Source organism: Rhinatrema bivittatum, chromosome 6 (assembly GCF_901001135.1).
Source record: "Rhinatrema bivittatum chromosome 6, aRhiBiv1.1, whole genome shotgun sequence".
Taxonomy (NCBI): Eukaryota; Metazoa; Chordata; class Amphibia; order Gymnophiona; family Rhinatrematidae; genus Rhinatrema; species Rhinatrema bivittatum.
The window spans coordinates 328,123,263-328,139,815 of NC_042620.1; the positions used below are offsets into that span (position 1 = coordinate 328,123,263).

Consider the following 16,553-nt stretch of genomic DNA (forward strand, 5'->3'; position numbering starts at 1 on the left):
AACAACTGTAGGAAGGTGAGGGATAAGGAGAGAAGGAAAAAATAAAAGTGAAAGCTCCAGAAATAGTAATTTGATACTAGTTGTCACCTTATAGTGGTGTCAGGGGGTGTTAAAGGCCAAAGTAGAGAGGAATGTATTTAGATTTTTTTTTTTTTTAAATTCTGTGCATGATGGTATTTGTCTTGGATGGTCTGGGAAGGTATTCCAAAGCTGGGGCCGGTGACCGAGAAGGCACGGCACCTCATATCATCTAGTCTGGCTAGCGTTACTGAGGGTGCTCCAGGAGATTTTTGTGTAATGAATGAAGTTGTCTGCTGGGCTGGTAAATTCTGATTAGAGCGCATAACCAAGTTGGAGAGTCATTGTGAACGATAGATAAAAACTTGTACTGTATTGTGAATTTTACTGGGAGCCAATGTAGAGTAGATAATATTGGAGATATGTGTTCTTTGCGGGAGGTGCAGGTCAAAATGCATGCAGCTGTGTTTTGTATTAACTGTAAAGAACGTTATCTGGGAGGCCGAGGTAAAGGGCATTGCAGTAGTCAATGCCTGTAAGAATAAGAGATTATAAAATTGTATGGAAGTTGTGTGAAAACAGTAAAGGACGAAGACGTTTTAGTAGGTGTAGTTTATAGAATGAGTTTTTACTGTTGTACAGGGTGGTCCATGGAAAAGTAGCCTGCCTCCAATACCAGTGCATTGGAGGCAGGCTACTTTTCCATGGACCACCCTGTAGAAATATGGGAGGACCTAGATAAGCGTGAGTCAATATGCACACCAAGGGTTCGAGCTTTGATACAATGGGAATTGATATATCATCTAAGAGCAAGTGAGAGGGAGGGCTGCAGGCAGAATGAGGAATAGTTAAGTGTATGACTTCTGTTTGATTTATTTATTAGTTTTTCTATACCGACGTTCGTAGAAGACATCACATCAGTTTACAACTTATTACCAAATGCACAATTAAGAACATTTGAATTTCCAAATACAAATCAAAAGCATGAAATACATAAAACACTTGATAAAACATTTAACTAAATAAGAACATTTAAACTAAATAAGAACATATTAAAATCTTAAAAAGAGCATCTAAAATTAGTAAGAAAACTAAAATTTTTTAAAACAGATATTTAGTTTTAGGAGGTTGTGAAAAAGCCATAGTTCTATTGTTCTGCTATATAGACAGACAGTTGTGAGGGTGTTGGAGCATGATGTGGAGTATCTGAAAAACTGGATGTCAGCATAAATTTTGAATTGAATATTGAGGTTGCTAAGAAGGTGTTGGAGGGGTAGTAAGTAGATATTAAATAGAATAGCAGAGAGTGAGGTACACCAGAAGAGGGAATATACCAGCCAGAAAAATAGGGACCAATGTTAGTCTGGTACGGGTGATTGTATAAGTAAGATTTAAACCAGTTTAATACAATGTCAGTTATGCCTATGGATTGTAATTGATTGAGTATTTTATGGTCAAGTGTGTCAGTTGCAGCTGAGATATCAAGTAATACTAGAATATAATCAGTATTTGAATCAAAGCCTCATAGTATAGTGTCAAATGAATTTCTTCAATTTCCCTCATGACATTTCCTTGCTCCTACTACACTTTCCTCTCTTGAAAGGTTCTCGTCCACAGAGAAGTTATTAACTCTGCAATCTACTATGCTTATTTTGTCATCTCTTTCAATGCCCCCTGTATGTATTTACCACACGATTAAGATCTTTAATGTTCTCTTTAATGTTCTCTTTAATGTTCTCTAAAGTGCATCCAATAATATCCCTATACATTATTCCTTTTGTACAGTTTTCAAGATTTTCTCCTCTAACCTTAATTAATCAATGTAACCAATTACTTAATGCTAGTTTAGTTTATTTAGTTTGGCATATTTGGCATTTAATCTATATTCCTCTATCACTCTCCTGAGTTTAACATTATTTGTAAAGCACTGCCGCTAATCGCTATTTTTTCTTAGCGCTGTTGTGAAATTGTTGACTGTAAACCGATATGATGTTACTAAATGAATGTCGGTATATAAAAACTTCAAATAAATGAAGAGAGAAGCAGTGTTTCAGTGCTGTGACCTTTACGGAAACTGTGTTGATTTGGATGAAGGATGGTAGGTACTCGGTTAGTTGGTGAAGAACAACAGATTCGATGAGTTTGCAAGGGAGGGGAGAGATGCGATTGGTCAAAGACTGGATAGGTTCAAAAGGTCTTCATTTTTCTTCTTTCGTATTGGGCGGTTAGAAGTTTGCTTCAGGGCTTCAGGAAAAATGCCAGAATCTAAAGATTGCATAGACACAGGGCGACTAGTTCATTTAGCTCTTTTCAAAGATTGCCAGGGCAGGGATTGAAAGGAGATGTTGATATTTTGACTTTTTGTAATGTGAGAGAAAGAGTAGCTGGGTTTGTTTAAGAGAAGACAGACCAGCTGCATACTGGGGTAGGGAGTGATGTCTGTGAGTGAAGCTATTAGTAAATAATAAGTGGCGATATGGTTACAAAAAGAATTGTTTAGGTCTAAGTGTTGAATGCTAGTTAGACATTTAACAATGTTAAACAAAACTGATGTGTTTCCTTTAGTGGCTTTTACTCTGAGTAGAAAGTTTTCTTGGCGGTGTTTTTCTTTTTTGTATTTTCTTAAGCAGGCAAAATAGGAGTTTTTAGTAGAAGCGGTGTTATGTTTACGCCAGAGTCTTTCATGGTGTTTGAGGGAGGTTTTTAGCAGCTGTAACGAACTGGTGAACCAGGGGGCACAAATGTTCTTCCTCGTCCAGTTAAGATCCCTCTCATTCTGGATTTTTTGCAGGATGGATTGAATAAAGGCTTCGCTCTTAATTCCTTAAAGGTTCAGGTTGCAGCTCTTGCCTGTTTCAGAGGTCTGGAGAATGGTGATTCGTTGTCATCTCATCCTCATGTGGCCTGTTTTTTTGAAGGGATTGAAGCATCTTAGGCCTCCCTTGAAGTTACCAGTTCCATTGTGGAGTCTTAGTTTTTTGCTGCAGTTTTTGGCAGGCCCTACGTTCCGACCACTGCTTAGCCTTTCCTTACGATTGTTGACCTTGAAGACTCTGTTCCTGGTGGCTGATGTTCTGCGCGTTGGATTTGAGCTGCAGACCTTGTCTTGCCGGGAGCCGTTCCTTCAGGTGACTCTGGGGGCATTACAGCTGCGTACTGTTCCATTCTTCTTGACCAAAGTAGTCTCGAACTTTCATTTGAATCAGTCCACCTCCTTGCCGTCCCTGGTTAAGGTCAGGGATGCGTAGGAGTTTCACCTTTTGTGCTCCTTGGATGTTAAACATCTTGTTGAGTGGTATCTGAAGGTCTCTGAGACTTGTCGAGAGAATGATCACCTGTTTTTGTGCTCCATGGCGACAGTAAGCAGGGCACTCAGACTTCACGGGCTAACGTAGCTCGTTGGATCACGGCCGTGTATGTGGATGCTGGAAAGCCATTGCCTACTCAGGGCTTATTCCATTAGGGCTCAGGCAGTGTCAAGGGCAGAGGTTGGTCTTCTTCTGCCGTCATTTCTATGTTTCTATGTTTCTATATCTGCTGAGCTGTGATGTTGTTCTCCTTACACACTTTTTCTGGGTTTTATTGTCTGGATGTGCAGGCTCGGGAGGATGTAGCTTTTGCACCTGCAGTGTTGACTGGACCACGGGCAGCCCCCAACCCTGTTGAGGAGTAGCTTTGGTACATCCCACTGGTGCTGTGTCTATCTGTCTACACGCTAGGAAATGGAGAAATTACTTACCTGATAATTTTGTTTTCCTTAGTGTAGACAGTTAGACTCAGCTTCCTGACCTTGGCTGTGGCATGAGTGTGTCAGTAGTCCTCTTGTGTGGCTCTGGATCCCAAGGGATTACTGGTAAGTGATCATCCAGTCCCTAGCTTGGGGTACCTAGAATCTTACGTGAGTTCAGTGTTATGGTTGGTTGTGTACAGTTCTGGTTACCTGTTTTTAATCAAGTTCTTTAAATCAGTTATTTATATTCAGTTAATCCCTATGTTTGATGTAAACCGGCCTGATATGAAGCTTGTCATGAAGTTCGGTATAGAAAAATGTTAATAAAATAAATAAATAAAAATCAAGCTTTTTGAAAGTCTGTCCACAGTTGCGTTTGAAGAGAATACTGGCAGGTTGGGGTCGCTGCAGGGCTATATATATCGTGATGTTAGCTTTAGTCCTGGGGGAATTCTGTGCTACCGCAGAGCACAGAATTTGCGCAGAATTCCTCCCCTGCACAGAAAATAGCAGAGGAAGGCCCGCGTGTGCCGCGGGACGTGCTCCGCTTGCAGTGAAGATGAAGGCCTGGGCGCACTGTTTGCGGTAAAAATGGAAGGCCCGTGTGTGCCACGAAACATGTGCTCTGTTCACGGCAAAGATAAAGGCCCCGGTGAGAGAGAGAGAGTGTGTGTGTGTGTGTGTGTGAGAGAGAGGGGGGAGGGGGTGTGGGGAAGGGGAGGGTGAGAGAGAGCATGTGAGAGAGAGTGTGGGTTTCAGAGAGAGGGAGCCTATATGAGGAGATTGTGAAGGAGTGTGTATGTGTGTGAGAGATTGGGAGCTCATGTGTATGAAAAAGGGATCATGTGTATGTGAGGGTGCTAGCCTGTGGGATACTCCCAAGGCTGGCTTGATAGTTGGGAGGGCTATGACGAAACTTTATCCTTTGCCCAAGCAGATGCTGGAGCTTCTGTCACTTCCTAAAGTCGATGCTTCCGTATTGGCAGTCACTACGGTGACGACTATTCTAGTTGCGGGGTCTGCTTCTTAGAGGGACATCCAAGATCGGAAATTGGAGGTTCTCCTCCAAAGGATATTTGAGGTTTCGTCCCTGAGTTTACGAGCGGCCATTTATACAGCTTTATGCATTGGGCTTGTCTGTGCTGGGTCCAGCAGTTACAGGAGGCTCAGCCGCAGTCAGTTGAAGAGGTGCAGAAGGCTGAACGCTTGGATGCTGCTATGGCGTATGGAGCAGATGCTCTATAAGACCTGGTCAGAATGTCTTCTAGGATCATGATGTCTGTGGTATTAGCCAGGAGATTGTTGTGGTTGGTAACTGGTCGGCAGATGTGTAGTCCAAGTATCAGTTGGGGTCTCTTCCTTGTAAAGGAAAGTTCTTGTTCATTGAGCACCTGGGGAAGACCAAGGTGCACAGGTTGCCAGAGGATAAGCCTAAGGGCTAAAGATTCTTTTAGGCTTGGTCCCGTTTTCAGGATAAAAGAAGGTTTCGCCTGGCAAGGGGTTCTTCAGGGCCTCAGAAGCAATCTGTCCCCAGAGGTCAGTCCTGGGGGCTCCTTTTGAGGAGGTCCGCAACCTTTCCAGGACACCACAGGGGGAAACACAGCTGGGGCAAAATCCTTGCAATAAAGTGAGGTTGGTATGTTCCTTTGTTTCAGCTGTAGGTGGGCGCCTGGTGCTGTTTTACAGGGAGTGGACCAAAATTACCATGGACCAGTGGGTTCTCAGAGTAGTAAGAGATGGCTATACTTTAGAATTTACTCGTCCCATTTGAGATTTTTTCCTAGTTTCCCCTTGTGACCCCCTCGACAAGCAGTTGGCAGTTTGGAAAACACTAGACCGGAGATATCTGAAAATGATTAATGACTTCAGAGTGGGACGAGGAAAGGTTGTCAAGCCTCTAAGGGCACTATCGCGTGTTGGCCTAAGAAGGCGATTGGTTCGACTTATATTGCTAAGGGTCGACTGTTACCTGAAGGTTTGAGAGCCCATTCAACATGATCTCATGCGGCTTCGTGGGCAGAGGCTCAGCAGGTTTTTCTTCAGGAGATTTGCAGAGCAGTGACTCGGAAGATGCTGCACACTTTTGCCAACACTACCATTTGGATGTTGGGGATCTGGTTTCCAAGAACTTTGAGAGTGTTCTGCAAGCGGGACTCTCCAGGTCCCAACCTGGTTAGGGAACTTAGGTACATCCCAGGAGTCTGGACTGATCTGGGTACATACAGGAAAAGTAAAATTGACTCTTAACCCTTATTTTTCATTCCTGTAGTACCACAGATCAGTCCAGAATCCACCCAGTCATCCGCTGGTTTGTTTGCATGGAATGCAGAGTTGTCAATTGGGTTCAAGCTATTGGTTTTACATTACACTTCTAAAGAGGTCACTGTCCTCCGGTTCTTGGAGAAAGTTAAGAACTAGTTGACGATCAAGTGGTTATTTAGAAATATAGTTTTTGTTTGGGTCAGGTCAGTACTGAGGGACTGCAGGTGGCACTCAGGATTATGTAGCAGTGCCAGTAAAACTTTCTCTATCTCCATCTGCTGGCATGGATGCAAAACCCAGGAGTCTGGACTGATCTATGGTGGTACAGAAACGAAAATTAGCAGGTAAGAACCAATTTTCCTTTACTGGCCAGCTGAGATCAGCATGGGAGTCAGCAAAGGAGTGATGTCAGCAAATGCTAGTCTCCATTTGCTGGTTGGTGTGCATAACCCATACGTCTAGACTGGTCTGGGTGAAAAGGAAAGTGGTTTTGAAGGAGCCCACCTCAGACACAGAAGCTTAGTCTGTAGAAATGCACCTTTTTCTTGCCAACCTTTTATTAAGCAGGTTTTTGTACCCAGAATATGAGATGTGGCAAAATTAATATTTATCCTGCTTTGATCCCTGTAATAAAGAAGATATATTTACAGAATTTCACAAAATATGGGAGGTAGTGTAGTGGACAAATGTAATCTATACAGCAGATGTCCTTCACACATCTAGTGCTAAAACTGAATAGTACTGGCCAACTTGTGTTCTGTTGAGAAGATATTTAAACTCGCTGCTATTTCTGGAAATTGTTCTAGCTGCTGAGCATCTGTAATGCCGGTCTTCTTTCAGTGAGCAGTGAAGATTCCGATGATTCAGAGTTCCAGGAGTCTGGTGTTAGTGAGGCCATAAGCGAGAGTGATTCAGAAGATGGACAGCGTCCTAGAACGAGGTATGGACAGAAACATCTTACTCTGGAACAAAAAATACTCATTTGATTTCTTAAGTGCTGAGTCAATGACACAGAGGTGATTTTGGGAGATGGGGTGGCGCTTTATGTCCGGGATGGCATAGAGTCCAACAAGATAAAGATCCTGCATGAGACTAAATGCACAATCGAATCTTTATGGGTAGAAATCCCTTGTGTGTTGGGGAAGAGTATAGTGATAGGAGTATACTACCGTCCACCTGGTCAAGATGGTGAGACTAAGAGAAATTGGTGAACCTAACCAAATTAGTAGTGCGGTAATAATGGGCAATTTCAATTACCCCAATATTGACTGGGTAAATGTAACATTGGGACATGCTGGAGAGATAATAGTTCCTGGTTGGAATAAATGACAGTTTTATGGAGCAATTTGTTCAGGAACAGACGAGAGAGAGAGCAATTTTAGATCTAATTCTTAGTGGAGCACAGGATTTGGTGAGAGAGGTAACAGTGGTGGGGCCGCTTGGCAATAATATGATCAAATTTGAATTAATGACTGGAAGGTGGACAGTAAGCAAATCCACGGCTCTCCTGCTAAACTTTCAAAAGGGAAACTTTGATAAAATGAGAAAAATAGAAAAAAACTGAAAGGAGTAGCTACAAAGATAAAAAGTGTGCAAGAGGGTGTGGACATGGTTAAAAAAATACCATCCCAGAAGCACAGTTCAGATGTATCCCACACATTAAGAAAGGTGGCAGGAAGGTAAAATGGTTACCGGCATTGTTAAAAGGGGAGGTGAAAGAAGCTATTTTAGCCAAAAGATCTTCATTCAAAAATTGGAAGGAGGATCCAACAGAAGAAAATAGGATAAAGCATAAACATTGGCAAGTTAAATGTAAGACACTGATAAGACAGGCTAAGAGAGAATTTGAAAAGAAGTTGGCTGTAGAGGCAAAAACTCACAGTAAAAGCTTTTTAAAATATATCTGAAGCAGAAAGCCTGTGAGGGAGTCAGTTGGATTGTTAGATGATTGAGGGGTTAAAAGGGCACTTAGAGAAGATAAGGCCATCGCGGAAAGATTAAATGATTTCTTTGCTTCCGTGTTTACTGAAGAGGATGTTGGGGAGGTACCCGTACTGGAGAAGGTTTTCATGGGTAATGATTCAGATGGATTGAACCAAATCACGGTAAATGTAGAAGATGTGGAAGGTCTGATTGAAAAACTGAAGAGTAGTAAATCACCTGGACCGGATGGTATACACCCCAGAGTTCTGAAGGAACTAAAAAATGAAATTTCAGACCTATTAGTAAAAATTTGTAACCTATCATTAAAATCATCCATTGTACCTGAAGACTGGAGGGTGGCTAATGTAACCCCAATATTTAAAAAGGGCTTCGGGAAACTACAGACCAGTTAGCCTGACTTCACTGCCAGGAAAAATAGTGGAAAGTGTTCTAAATATCAAAATCCCAGAACATATAGAAAGACATGGTTTAATGGAACAAAGTCAGCATGGCTTTACCCAGGGCAAGTCTTGCCTCACAAATCTGCTTCACCGTTTTGAAGGGGTTAATAAACATGTGGATAAAGGTGAACCGGTAGATATAGTATACTTGGATTTTCAGAAGGCGTTTGACAAAGTTCCTCATGAGAGGCTTCTAGGAAAATTAAAAAGTCATGGGATAGGTGGCGATGTCCTTTCGTGGATTGCAAACTGGCTAAAAGACAGGAAACAGAGAGTAGGATTAAATGGGCAATTTTCTCAGTGGAAGGGAGTGGGCAGTGGAGTGCCTCAGGGATCTGTATTGGGACCCTTACTTTTCAATATATTTATAAATGATCTGGAAAGAAATACGACGAGTGAGATAATCAAATTTGCAGATGATACAAAACTATTCAGAGTAGTTAAATCACAAGCAGATTGTGATAAATTGCAGGAGGACCTTGTGAGACTGAAATTTAATGTAGATGAGTGCAATGTGATGCATATAGGGAAAAATAACCCATGCTGTAGTTACACGATGTTAGGTTCCATATTAGGCGATACCACCAAAAAAAAGAGATCTAGGCGTCATAGTGGATAATTCATTGAAATCGTCGGCTCAGTGTGCTGCGGCAGTCAAAAAAGCGGAATGTTAGGAATTATTAGGAAGGGAATGGTTAATAAAACGGAAAATGTCATAACGCCTCTGTATCGCTCAATGGTGAGACCGCACCTTGAATACTGTGTACAATTCTGGTCGCCACATTTCAAAAAAGATATAGTTGCGATGGAGAAGGTACAGAGAAGGGCAACCAAAAATGATAAAGGGGATGGAACAGCTTCCCTATGAGGAAAGGCTAAAGAGGTTAGGGCTGTTCAGCTTGGAGAAGAGACGGCTGAGGGGGGGATATGATAGAGGTGTTTAAGATCATGATAGGTCTTGAACGAGTAGATGTGAATCGGTTATTTACATTTTTGAAGAATAGAAGCACTAGGGGGCATTCCATGAAGTTAGCAAGTAGCACATTTAAGACTAATCGGAGAAAATTCTTTTTTACTTAGCGCACAATTAAACTCTGGAATTTGCTGCCAGAGGATGTGGTTAGTGCAGTTAGTATAGTGGTGTTTAAAAAAGGATTGGATAAGTTCTTGGAGGAGAAGTCCATTATCTGCTATTAAGTTCACTTAGAAAATAACCACTGCCATTAGCAATGGTTACATGGAATAGACTTAGTTTTTGGGTTCTTGCCAGTTTCTTATGGCCTGGATTGGCCACTGTTGGAAACAGGATGCTGGGCTTGATGGACCCTTGGTCTGACCCAGTATGGCATGTTCTTATGTCAGCATTTTGCCACATACAGAAAACATATAGCAACTAACTACTTGTTCACCTGAGTTATAGGACACCCCCAGGAATCCTAAGTATTAAAATCATTCTGCATCTAAATAATGTGAACAAATAGTGATAGCTTATCAGTAGTTTAATGTACTTGCTCGTAACATTTTTTTTTTTAAGCGAGGGGCACAGTAAAGTCTGCCTGTCTTCCCCATCCAGCCTAAGGATCTATGAGAAGACCTGTCTGCCTTATTCTCCCTAGTGCAGATTAGCTTGAATACATAAATCAACCAGGAGTAAATGTCTCTAGATTTGTTATAACTCTATGAAAGCATAGAAAAGTGGGCTGCATTTGATAGCCCACCTAGAAATGTCTTTCAAAGAGTACCCCAGTGTTCTATGTTTCTCGCCAAAGATCAGCTGACTCCTTGCTCTGGCCACAAAAGAGAACAGAAACGCCATTGTTCAGAGTGCTCTGTTGTTGGTGGTTGCTGCTACTGAACTCTTGGTTTTTCATACACATTTTACCCTTTGTTTCACAGGTGAGTTGCTCAGTTTGTGCCTGGCCAGAATTGTACTTCTCTTTCCAATTAGCAGTAGAAGCCTTTGAGCCATTGCTTGGCTGAGCTGTCTCTGTCTGCATGTGTATGGGTCTGCGTGGGACATATACTCTAACCTTGAGTTAGGAGCTTATGGTTCCATGCTGATGGGGGGGGCTATTCGATCTCCATGCTGCATAAAATTTTTGCCAAATGTTCTTGAAGTAACAACTACATTGCCAAGAATAATCTGTCCCAGTGGAATTACTTGCTTTCATGTTTGCTGGGTTAATTGCAAGCACACATCAAAGGAACCAGATGCCTTTTTCCTTATCCTAAATAGGCCTCATTTTTCTTGACTAATTTTTAACTATGATGTTCACCCTATCACTCCTGTCTAGTTGCTGACCTGCCTTTCTGTCTGGCCCCGAGTCACAGGAAGGCCTGTTTCTCTCCCTGCCCTGCTTATAACTTTTTTTACGGTAGCATTCAGTAAGTTTTTAATGTAGAAGTAAACATATAGGCGTACACCTCATCTTATACGTATGTATGTGTGTGTGTGTTTGTTCATTTATAACATTTTTACTTGATCCTTTTTGATTTTTCATTGACTGGCAGTACTTGTCTTTTCAGACAGCATACTGGTATTACAGAATTCTTTGAAAATAAACATTCTTCACTTGGGATATTTTTGTTTTTCAGCTACTTTATGTACAGAATGACTCGCGGAAAATCCGAGTCTGTCTGGGGTCCAGGTTGAAGTATATCAGGGAGGGAGGCAGGGCCTTCTCGGATTTATTTACACCATTTATCTCCCACTGATCCACCAATCTCAGTGGATAACAATTCACATTCAGAGTAAAACAACCTTTCCTAGCGTGTAGCAATATGGACTCAGAACCAGTGGGTTATGTGCTCTTCTGCTAGCAGATGGGAGACGGAGTCAGATTTCAAAGCTGACGTCACCCTAGATATACCCCTGCAGTGACCTCAGCTCCTCAGTATTTCTCAGTCTCCTAGCAGATGCGGAAGCTATCCCACACTCTAGCACAGTTAGAAAATTTACAGTAAGAAGACAAAATTTACCTTAAAGAAGGTCGAGCCCCGCTCTCCTGTGATGATACCTAAGGGTCCCTCCCACAGTTGAGAATTCCTGAGGTGATTTTTGATATCCCTCAGAGGTGTGCCTTGGTCCGGTAGCCAGTAACCCCGGTGTGGACTTAGCCCTAGAGTGGCTGAAAGGCAGCGGCTGCACATCCGAGCGCGGCGGTGAAGGTAAAGCCTTCTCCCACCACAGCTGGAGACTCTTCCGACACGTGATCAGTAAGTGTCGAGACCCACTGTCCCAGGATTACTCAATCCGCCTCCAACGCCCAGCCAGTGGTATGTTCTCAGCTTCAGTGGTGGCTACAGGAAGACCACCTGAGCAGGGGAGTAGGCCTATCCCCACCGAACTGGATCGTGCTCACCACAGACGCGTGCCTACGAGGGTGGGGAGCCCACTGTCAGGAACTGCTGGCCCAGGGACAATTGAACAAGGAAGAGGCGGGATGGAACATAAACCGCCTAGAAGCTCGAGAAGTCAGACTAGCGTGCCTGCGATTCAGCCACATGCTCCAAGGACAAGTGATTCGAGTAATGTCTGACAACGCTACAACAGTTGCCTATATCAACCGCCAGGGAGGAATCAGAAGCCAGCAGATATCTCTGGAAATAGACCCTCTCATGGCATGGGCGGAGGTAAATCTACAAGGGATCTCAGCCTCCCACATCACAGGGAAAGACAACATTTCAGCAGACTTCCTCAGCAGAGAAAGCCTGGACCTGGGGAAATGGGCACTGTCGAACAGAGCATTCCAACTGATAGTAAATCGCTGGGGTCTCCCAACCATGGACCTTCTGGCGACCTCGCTCAATGCCCGAGTCCCCAGGTTCTTCAGCCGCACTCCCAAGGGATCGATGCCCTCATCCAGACCTGGCCAGAGGAGGACTTACTGTATGTCTTCCCCCCCCCCCTTGGCCACTACTTGGAAAGATCATCCACAAGATAGAACACCACAGGGGACTAGTTCTACTAGTGCCCATGGTAAGCAGACATATAAAGACTCCTTGCGGAGAGCTCCCTGTGCCTAGAGAAGGTCCCTGTCCCTCCACACAGGGACCTTCTCTAGCAGGGCCCAATTCTTCATGAAGATCAGTCTCGATTCTCTCTTACGGTCTGGCCCTTGAGAGGTCTCGCCTGAAGAAACGCGGGTACTCGAAGACCGTGATTGACACCCTGCTCCGTGCACAGAAGTTCTCAACATCTCTGGCATGCATACGTATCTGGAGAATATTTGAAGCCTGGTGCAAGGACCGTGGGGTATCCCTGCAGACGGCCAAGATTCCCATAATTCTAGAATTTCTACAGGACGGTATGAAGAAAGGGTTGTCTCTTAACTCTCTCAAGGTTCAAGTAGCAGCCCTCTCCTGCTTCAGAGCCGACGTGAGCAGAATCAGTCTATCAGCACATCCAGACTTGGCCTGTTTCCTTAAAGGGGTGAAGCAACTTCGACCACTCCTAAAGTGGCCGGTGCCCCTATGGAATCTCAAATAGTATTAGACTTTCTAGCGGGGGCTTCCTTCAGACCAATGCGTAGTCTATCACTTCGCCTCTTAACATTGAAGACTGTATTCCTGGTGGCAATATGTTCTGGCCATTGCATCTCTGAGCTGCAGGCACTATCCTGTCTGGAACCGTTCCTTAGGTTCACTCCTGGAATGATACAGCTTCGCACTGTTTCTTCCTTTCTACTGAAAGTGGTCTGAAGTCTGATGTCAGCGAAACAATGTGACAAGGCAATAGCTAAAGCCAGAAGAATGCTGGGCTGCATAGAGAGAGGAATATCAAGTAAGAAAAGGCATGTGATTATCCGCTTGTATGGGTCCTTGGTGAGGCCTCACCTGGAGTACTGTGTTCAGTTCTGGAGACCGTATCTCCAAAGCGACAGAGACAGGATGGAGGCGGTCCAGAGAAGGGTGACCAAAAAGGTGAGGGTCTTCATCGAATGACTTATGAGGAGAGATTGAAGAATCTAAATATGTACACCCTGGAGGAAAGGAGGAGCAGAGGTGATATGATACAGACTTTCAGATACTTGAAAGGTTTTAATGATCCAAAGACGATGACAAACCTTTTCCGTTGCAAAAAAAATCAGCAGAATCAGGGGTCACAATTTAAAACTCCAGGGAGGAAGGCTCAGAACCAATGTCAGGAAGTATTTCTTCACGGAGAGGGTGGTGGATGCCTGGAATGCCCTTCCAGAGGAAGTGGTGAAGACCAAAACTGTGAAAGATTTCAAAGAAGCGTGGGATAAACACTGTGGATCCATAAAGTCTAGAGGATGTGAATGAAGTGAAGAGGCATGGAGGCGGCTTGCGTGAATGACGGCTACTACCTGGAGATTAATATCCTTATTCAAAAAACATACACACAGTTAATGCGACTCCAACATTGCTCTATGCTTCAACGGCAAGAGGAAATGTGAAAAAAAGGATTTGCATCCACAAAAAAGCTGGGAGTAGCTTGCTTGTTATGGCGGTTACTACCCCAAACCGAATAAGCCTGATACTTCACTTTCAATGCATATCCTAGCATAGTTCTCTGCTTCAGCGGCAGGGGGAATGATGAAAAGAGTATTTATATTCGGACAACAACCAACAAGGACTGAATTGCACAGGCTGGATAAACATGCATGGGAGCAGCTTGCTATGATGGCGGTTACTACCCCTAACCAATTAGCTAGATACTTCACTTAGATGCAGCTCCAGCACTGCTAACTACATCGATGACAGGGGTGGAAGAGAAATAGATCGATGGTGGGGGTGGAAGGGAAATAGAACCAAAAAGTTACTTACAAAGGGACAAGCATAACAGATAAGTATAAAGAAAATAAGTGTGAAAGCTTGCTGGGCAGACTGGATGGACCGTCTGGTCTTCTGCTGCCATCATTTCTATGTTTCTATGGTTTCCGAGTTTCATGTGAACCAACATAAGGACTCTGAAGACTACCACCTTCTTAGCCATCTAAATGTCTTCAGACTCCTGATGCGATACCTGGAACAATCGCAACATGTGCGCAAAATGGATCGCCTGTTTGTTCTTCACAGCGGAAAGAATCAAGGCGAAGCTGCCTCACGAGCGACCATAGCTCGCTGGATTAAGGAAGTAATCAAGGCAGCCTACATAGAGGCAGGAAGGCCCTTTCCACTACAGGTTAAGGTTCATTCTACTAGGGCCCAGGCAGTATCCTGGGCAGAAGCCAAACTGCTGTCACCCGCCAAGATCTGTCGAGCGGCGACGTGGTCCTCCCTACACACCTTCTCCAGATTCTAACGCCTGGATGTCCAGGCTAGAGAAGACGCAGTCTTCACAAGGGCAGTACTAAGTGGGCCACGGGCAGCCTCCCGCCCTGTCCGGGAGTAGCTTTTGTACATCCCACTGGTCCTGACTCCTTCTGGCTACACGCTAGGAAATGGAGAAATTACTTACCTGGTAATTTCGTTTTCCTTAGTGTAGACAGATGGACTCAGCATCCCGCCCATGGCTGCCCACAGAAAAGGAGGGCCTTGGAAAGAGAAACTAGAGATTAAACAATTACGGGTAAGCTGGTGCCTACCCCTAGTTCAGGACACCCGCAGTTAGTCTGGTGTTGACGTTAACTTGGTTGAGTGCACTGGCGGTCTCCAGTTTTGTTTTGTTTTTTAAATCAGTTGAATCAGTTTAATCAAGTTTGATCAGTTTTAATCAAGTTGTTGCGCAAGATATATATCCACAATGGATTTCGAGGTGGATACTGAGGAGCTGAGGTCACTGCAGGGGTATATCAAGGGTGACGTCAGCTGTGAAATCTGACTCCGTCTCCCATCTGTTAGCAGAAGAGCACATAACCCATTGGTCCAGAGTCCATCTGTCTACACTAAGGAAAACGTAATTATCAGGTAAGTAATTTCTCTATTCCAAAAAAATCACAAAACAAAAAAGCATAAAACCATCTGGGGAGGGATATTCTCTGTGTACACCAAAAGCATTAACTACATAAGCAAAAATGTAACATTGCTGGCTATAATGAACATGCACATAAAATCAATTTGTGGGTTAGCACTATTTACATGTAGAATTTAGGGTGAACTCTCAGCTGTACAAAGAATGAATATTTCTGCTAGTTTTTCTGGATTATTTTTCTTGACAGCTCTGTGGTTCTTTTGTACTCTTATTTTGAGATTCTGAAAAGAAAAAACCAACCCAAAACTGCCCAGTCAGTCGGCAAAGAAAATGCTTTTCCACGCTAAAGTATAAGTGTTTTTGCTCATTAAGACTGTTCCATTTTCCAGAGCTGCGAAAAAAGAAGCAGAAGAAAATATAAGAAGTTACAAGCAGAAGAAGAAAAGGCGGCGTATAAAGATTCAGGAGGACTCTAGTGAAAGCAAAGTAGGTTATTTAATGTGCTCTGAGGATGGAGGAGGACGCTTCCTTGTCTGTTAGGCAGAATCTAATCAGTTTAACGTTCGCAGTCTAGCATAGCTTGCCCTAATAACCATTACCATGAACATCCAGGGAGGAAATCTTAAATGGACTTTTGTTCTAGTGAATCATCTGGTAGCAGGGACTGGAAGGGAGAGTAATAATTGTTACACTCACTGGAGATACTGCAGATAGGAGAATTATTCAGCTCCGTTTTAGCTTATGGGAGTTGCTGGTAATGTTTCTGCTAATTATTTTTTAATCTAAAGTGATTTTAGTGCTCTCTGTTTTAAATAGAGTAACTCTGAGGATGGTGATGGTGACGACGATGATGATGATGATGATGATGACGACGACTCAAAATCTCCTGGGAAAGGCAGGAAGAAGATTCGAAAGATTCTCAAGGTCGATAAACTGAGAACAGAAACTCAGAATGCTCTGAAAGAGGAGGAGGAGAGAAGGAAGCGCATTGCTGAGAGAGAGCGAGAAAGAAAGACGTTGAGAGAGGTATTTAATTTGCACTTAGCTTTTCAGCATGAAGTGTCGGTGCATAGCTACTCTTTGCTTTATGGATATAAGCACATATGACTTTGAAAGTAAGTGCTGATATTTGATTGGGCAGGCAGGGTTTTTATCAAATCCTCTTCATATACTTTCGCTTTCTCCTCCTTTGTGGCAATTATTGAGAGTGTGAGAGGGGATAAAAACCAGTTTCTTTCTCTGTGGTAATGTGCTATGAAAGACCTCTCTACGATGATTTGCT

At 43.3% G+C, this 16,553-nt stretch overlaps 1 protein-coding gene across 4 annotated transcripts in view; it reads left to right on the forward strand.

Annotated features, from left to right (window-relative positions):
- ATRX (ATRX chromatin remodeler) overlaps nt 1-16,553 on the forward strand; it is a 327,972-nt gene that overhangs the window by 129,189 nt on the left and 182,230 nt on the right. For all 4 annotated transcript variants that reach the window (XM_029607651.1, XM_029607652.1, XM_029607653.1 and 1 more), the window contains 3 exons: nt 6,851-6,950; nt 15,661-15,757; nt 16,088-16,297. In XM_029607651.1, coding sequence (XP_029463511.1) covers nt 6,851-6,950; nt 15,661-15,757; nt 16,088-16,297 — 407 coding nt within the window. The remainder of the gene's footprint in view (nt 1-6,850; nt 6,951-15,660; nt 15,758-16,087; nt 16,298-16,553) is intronic.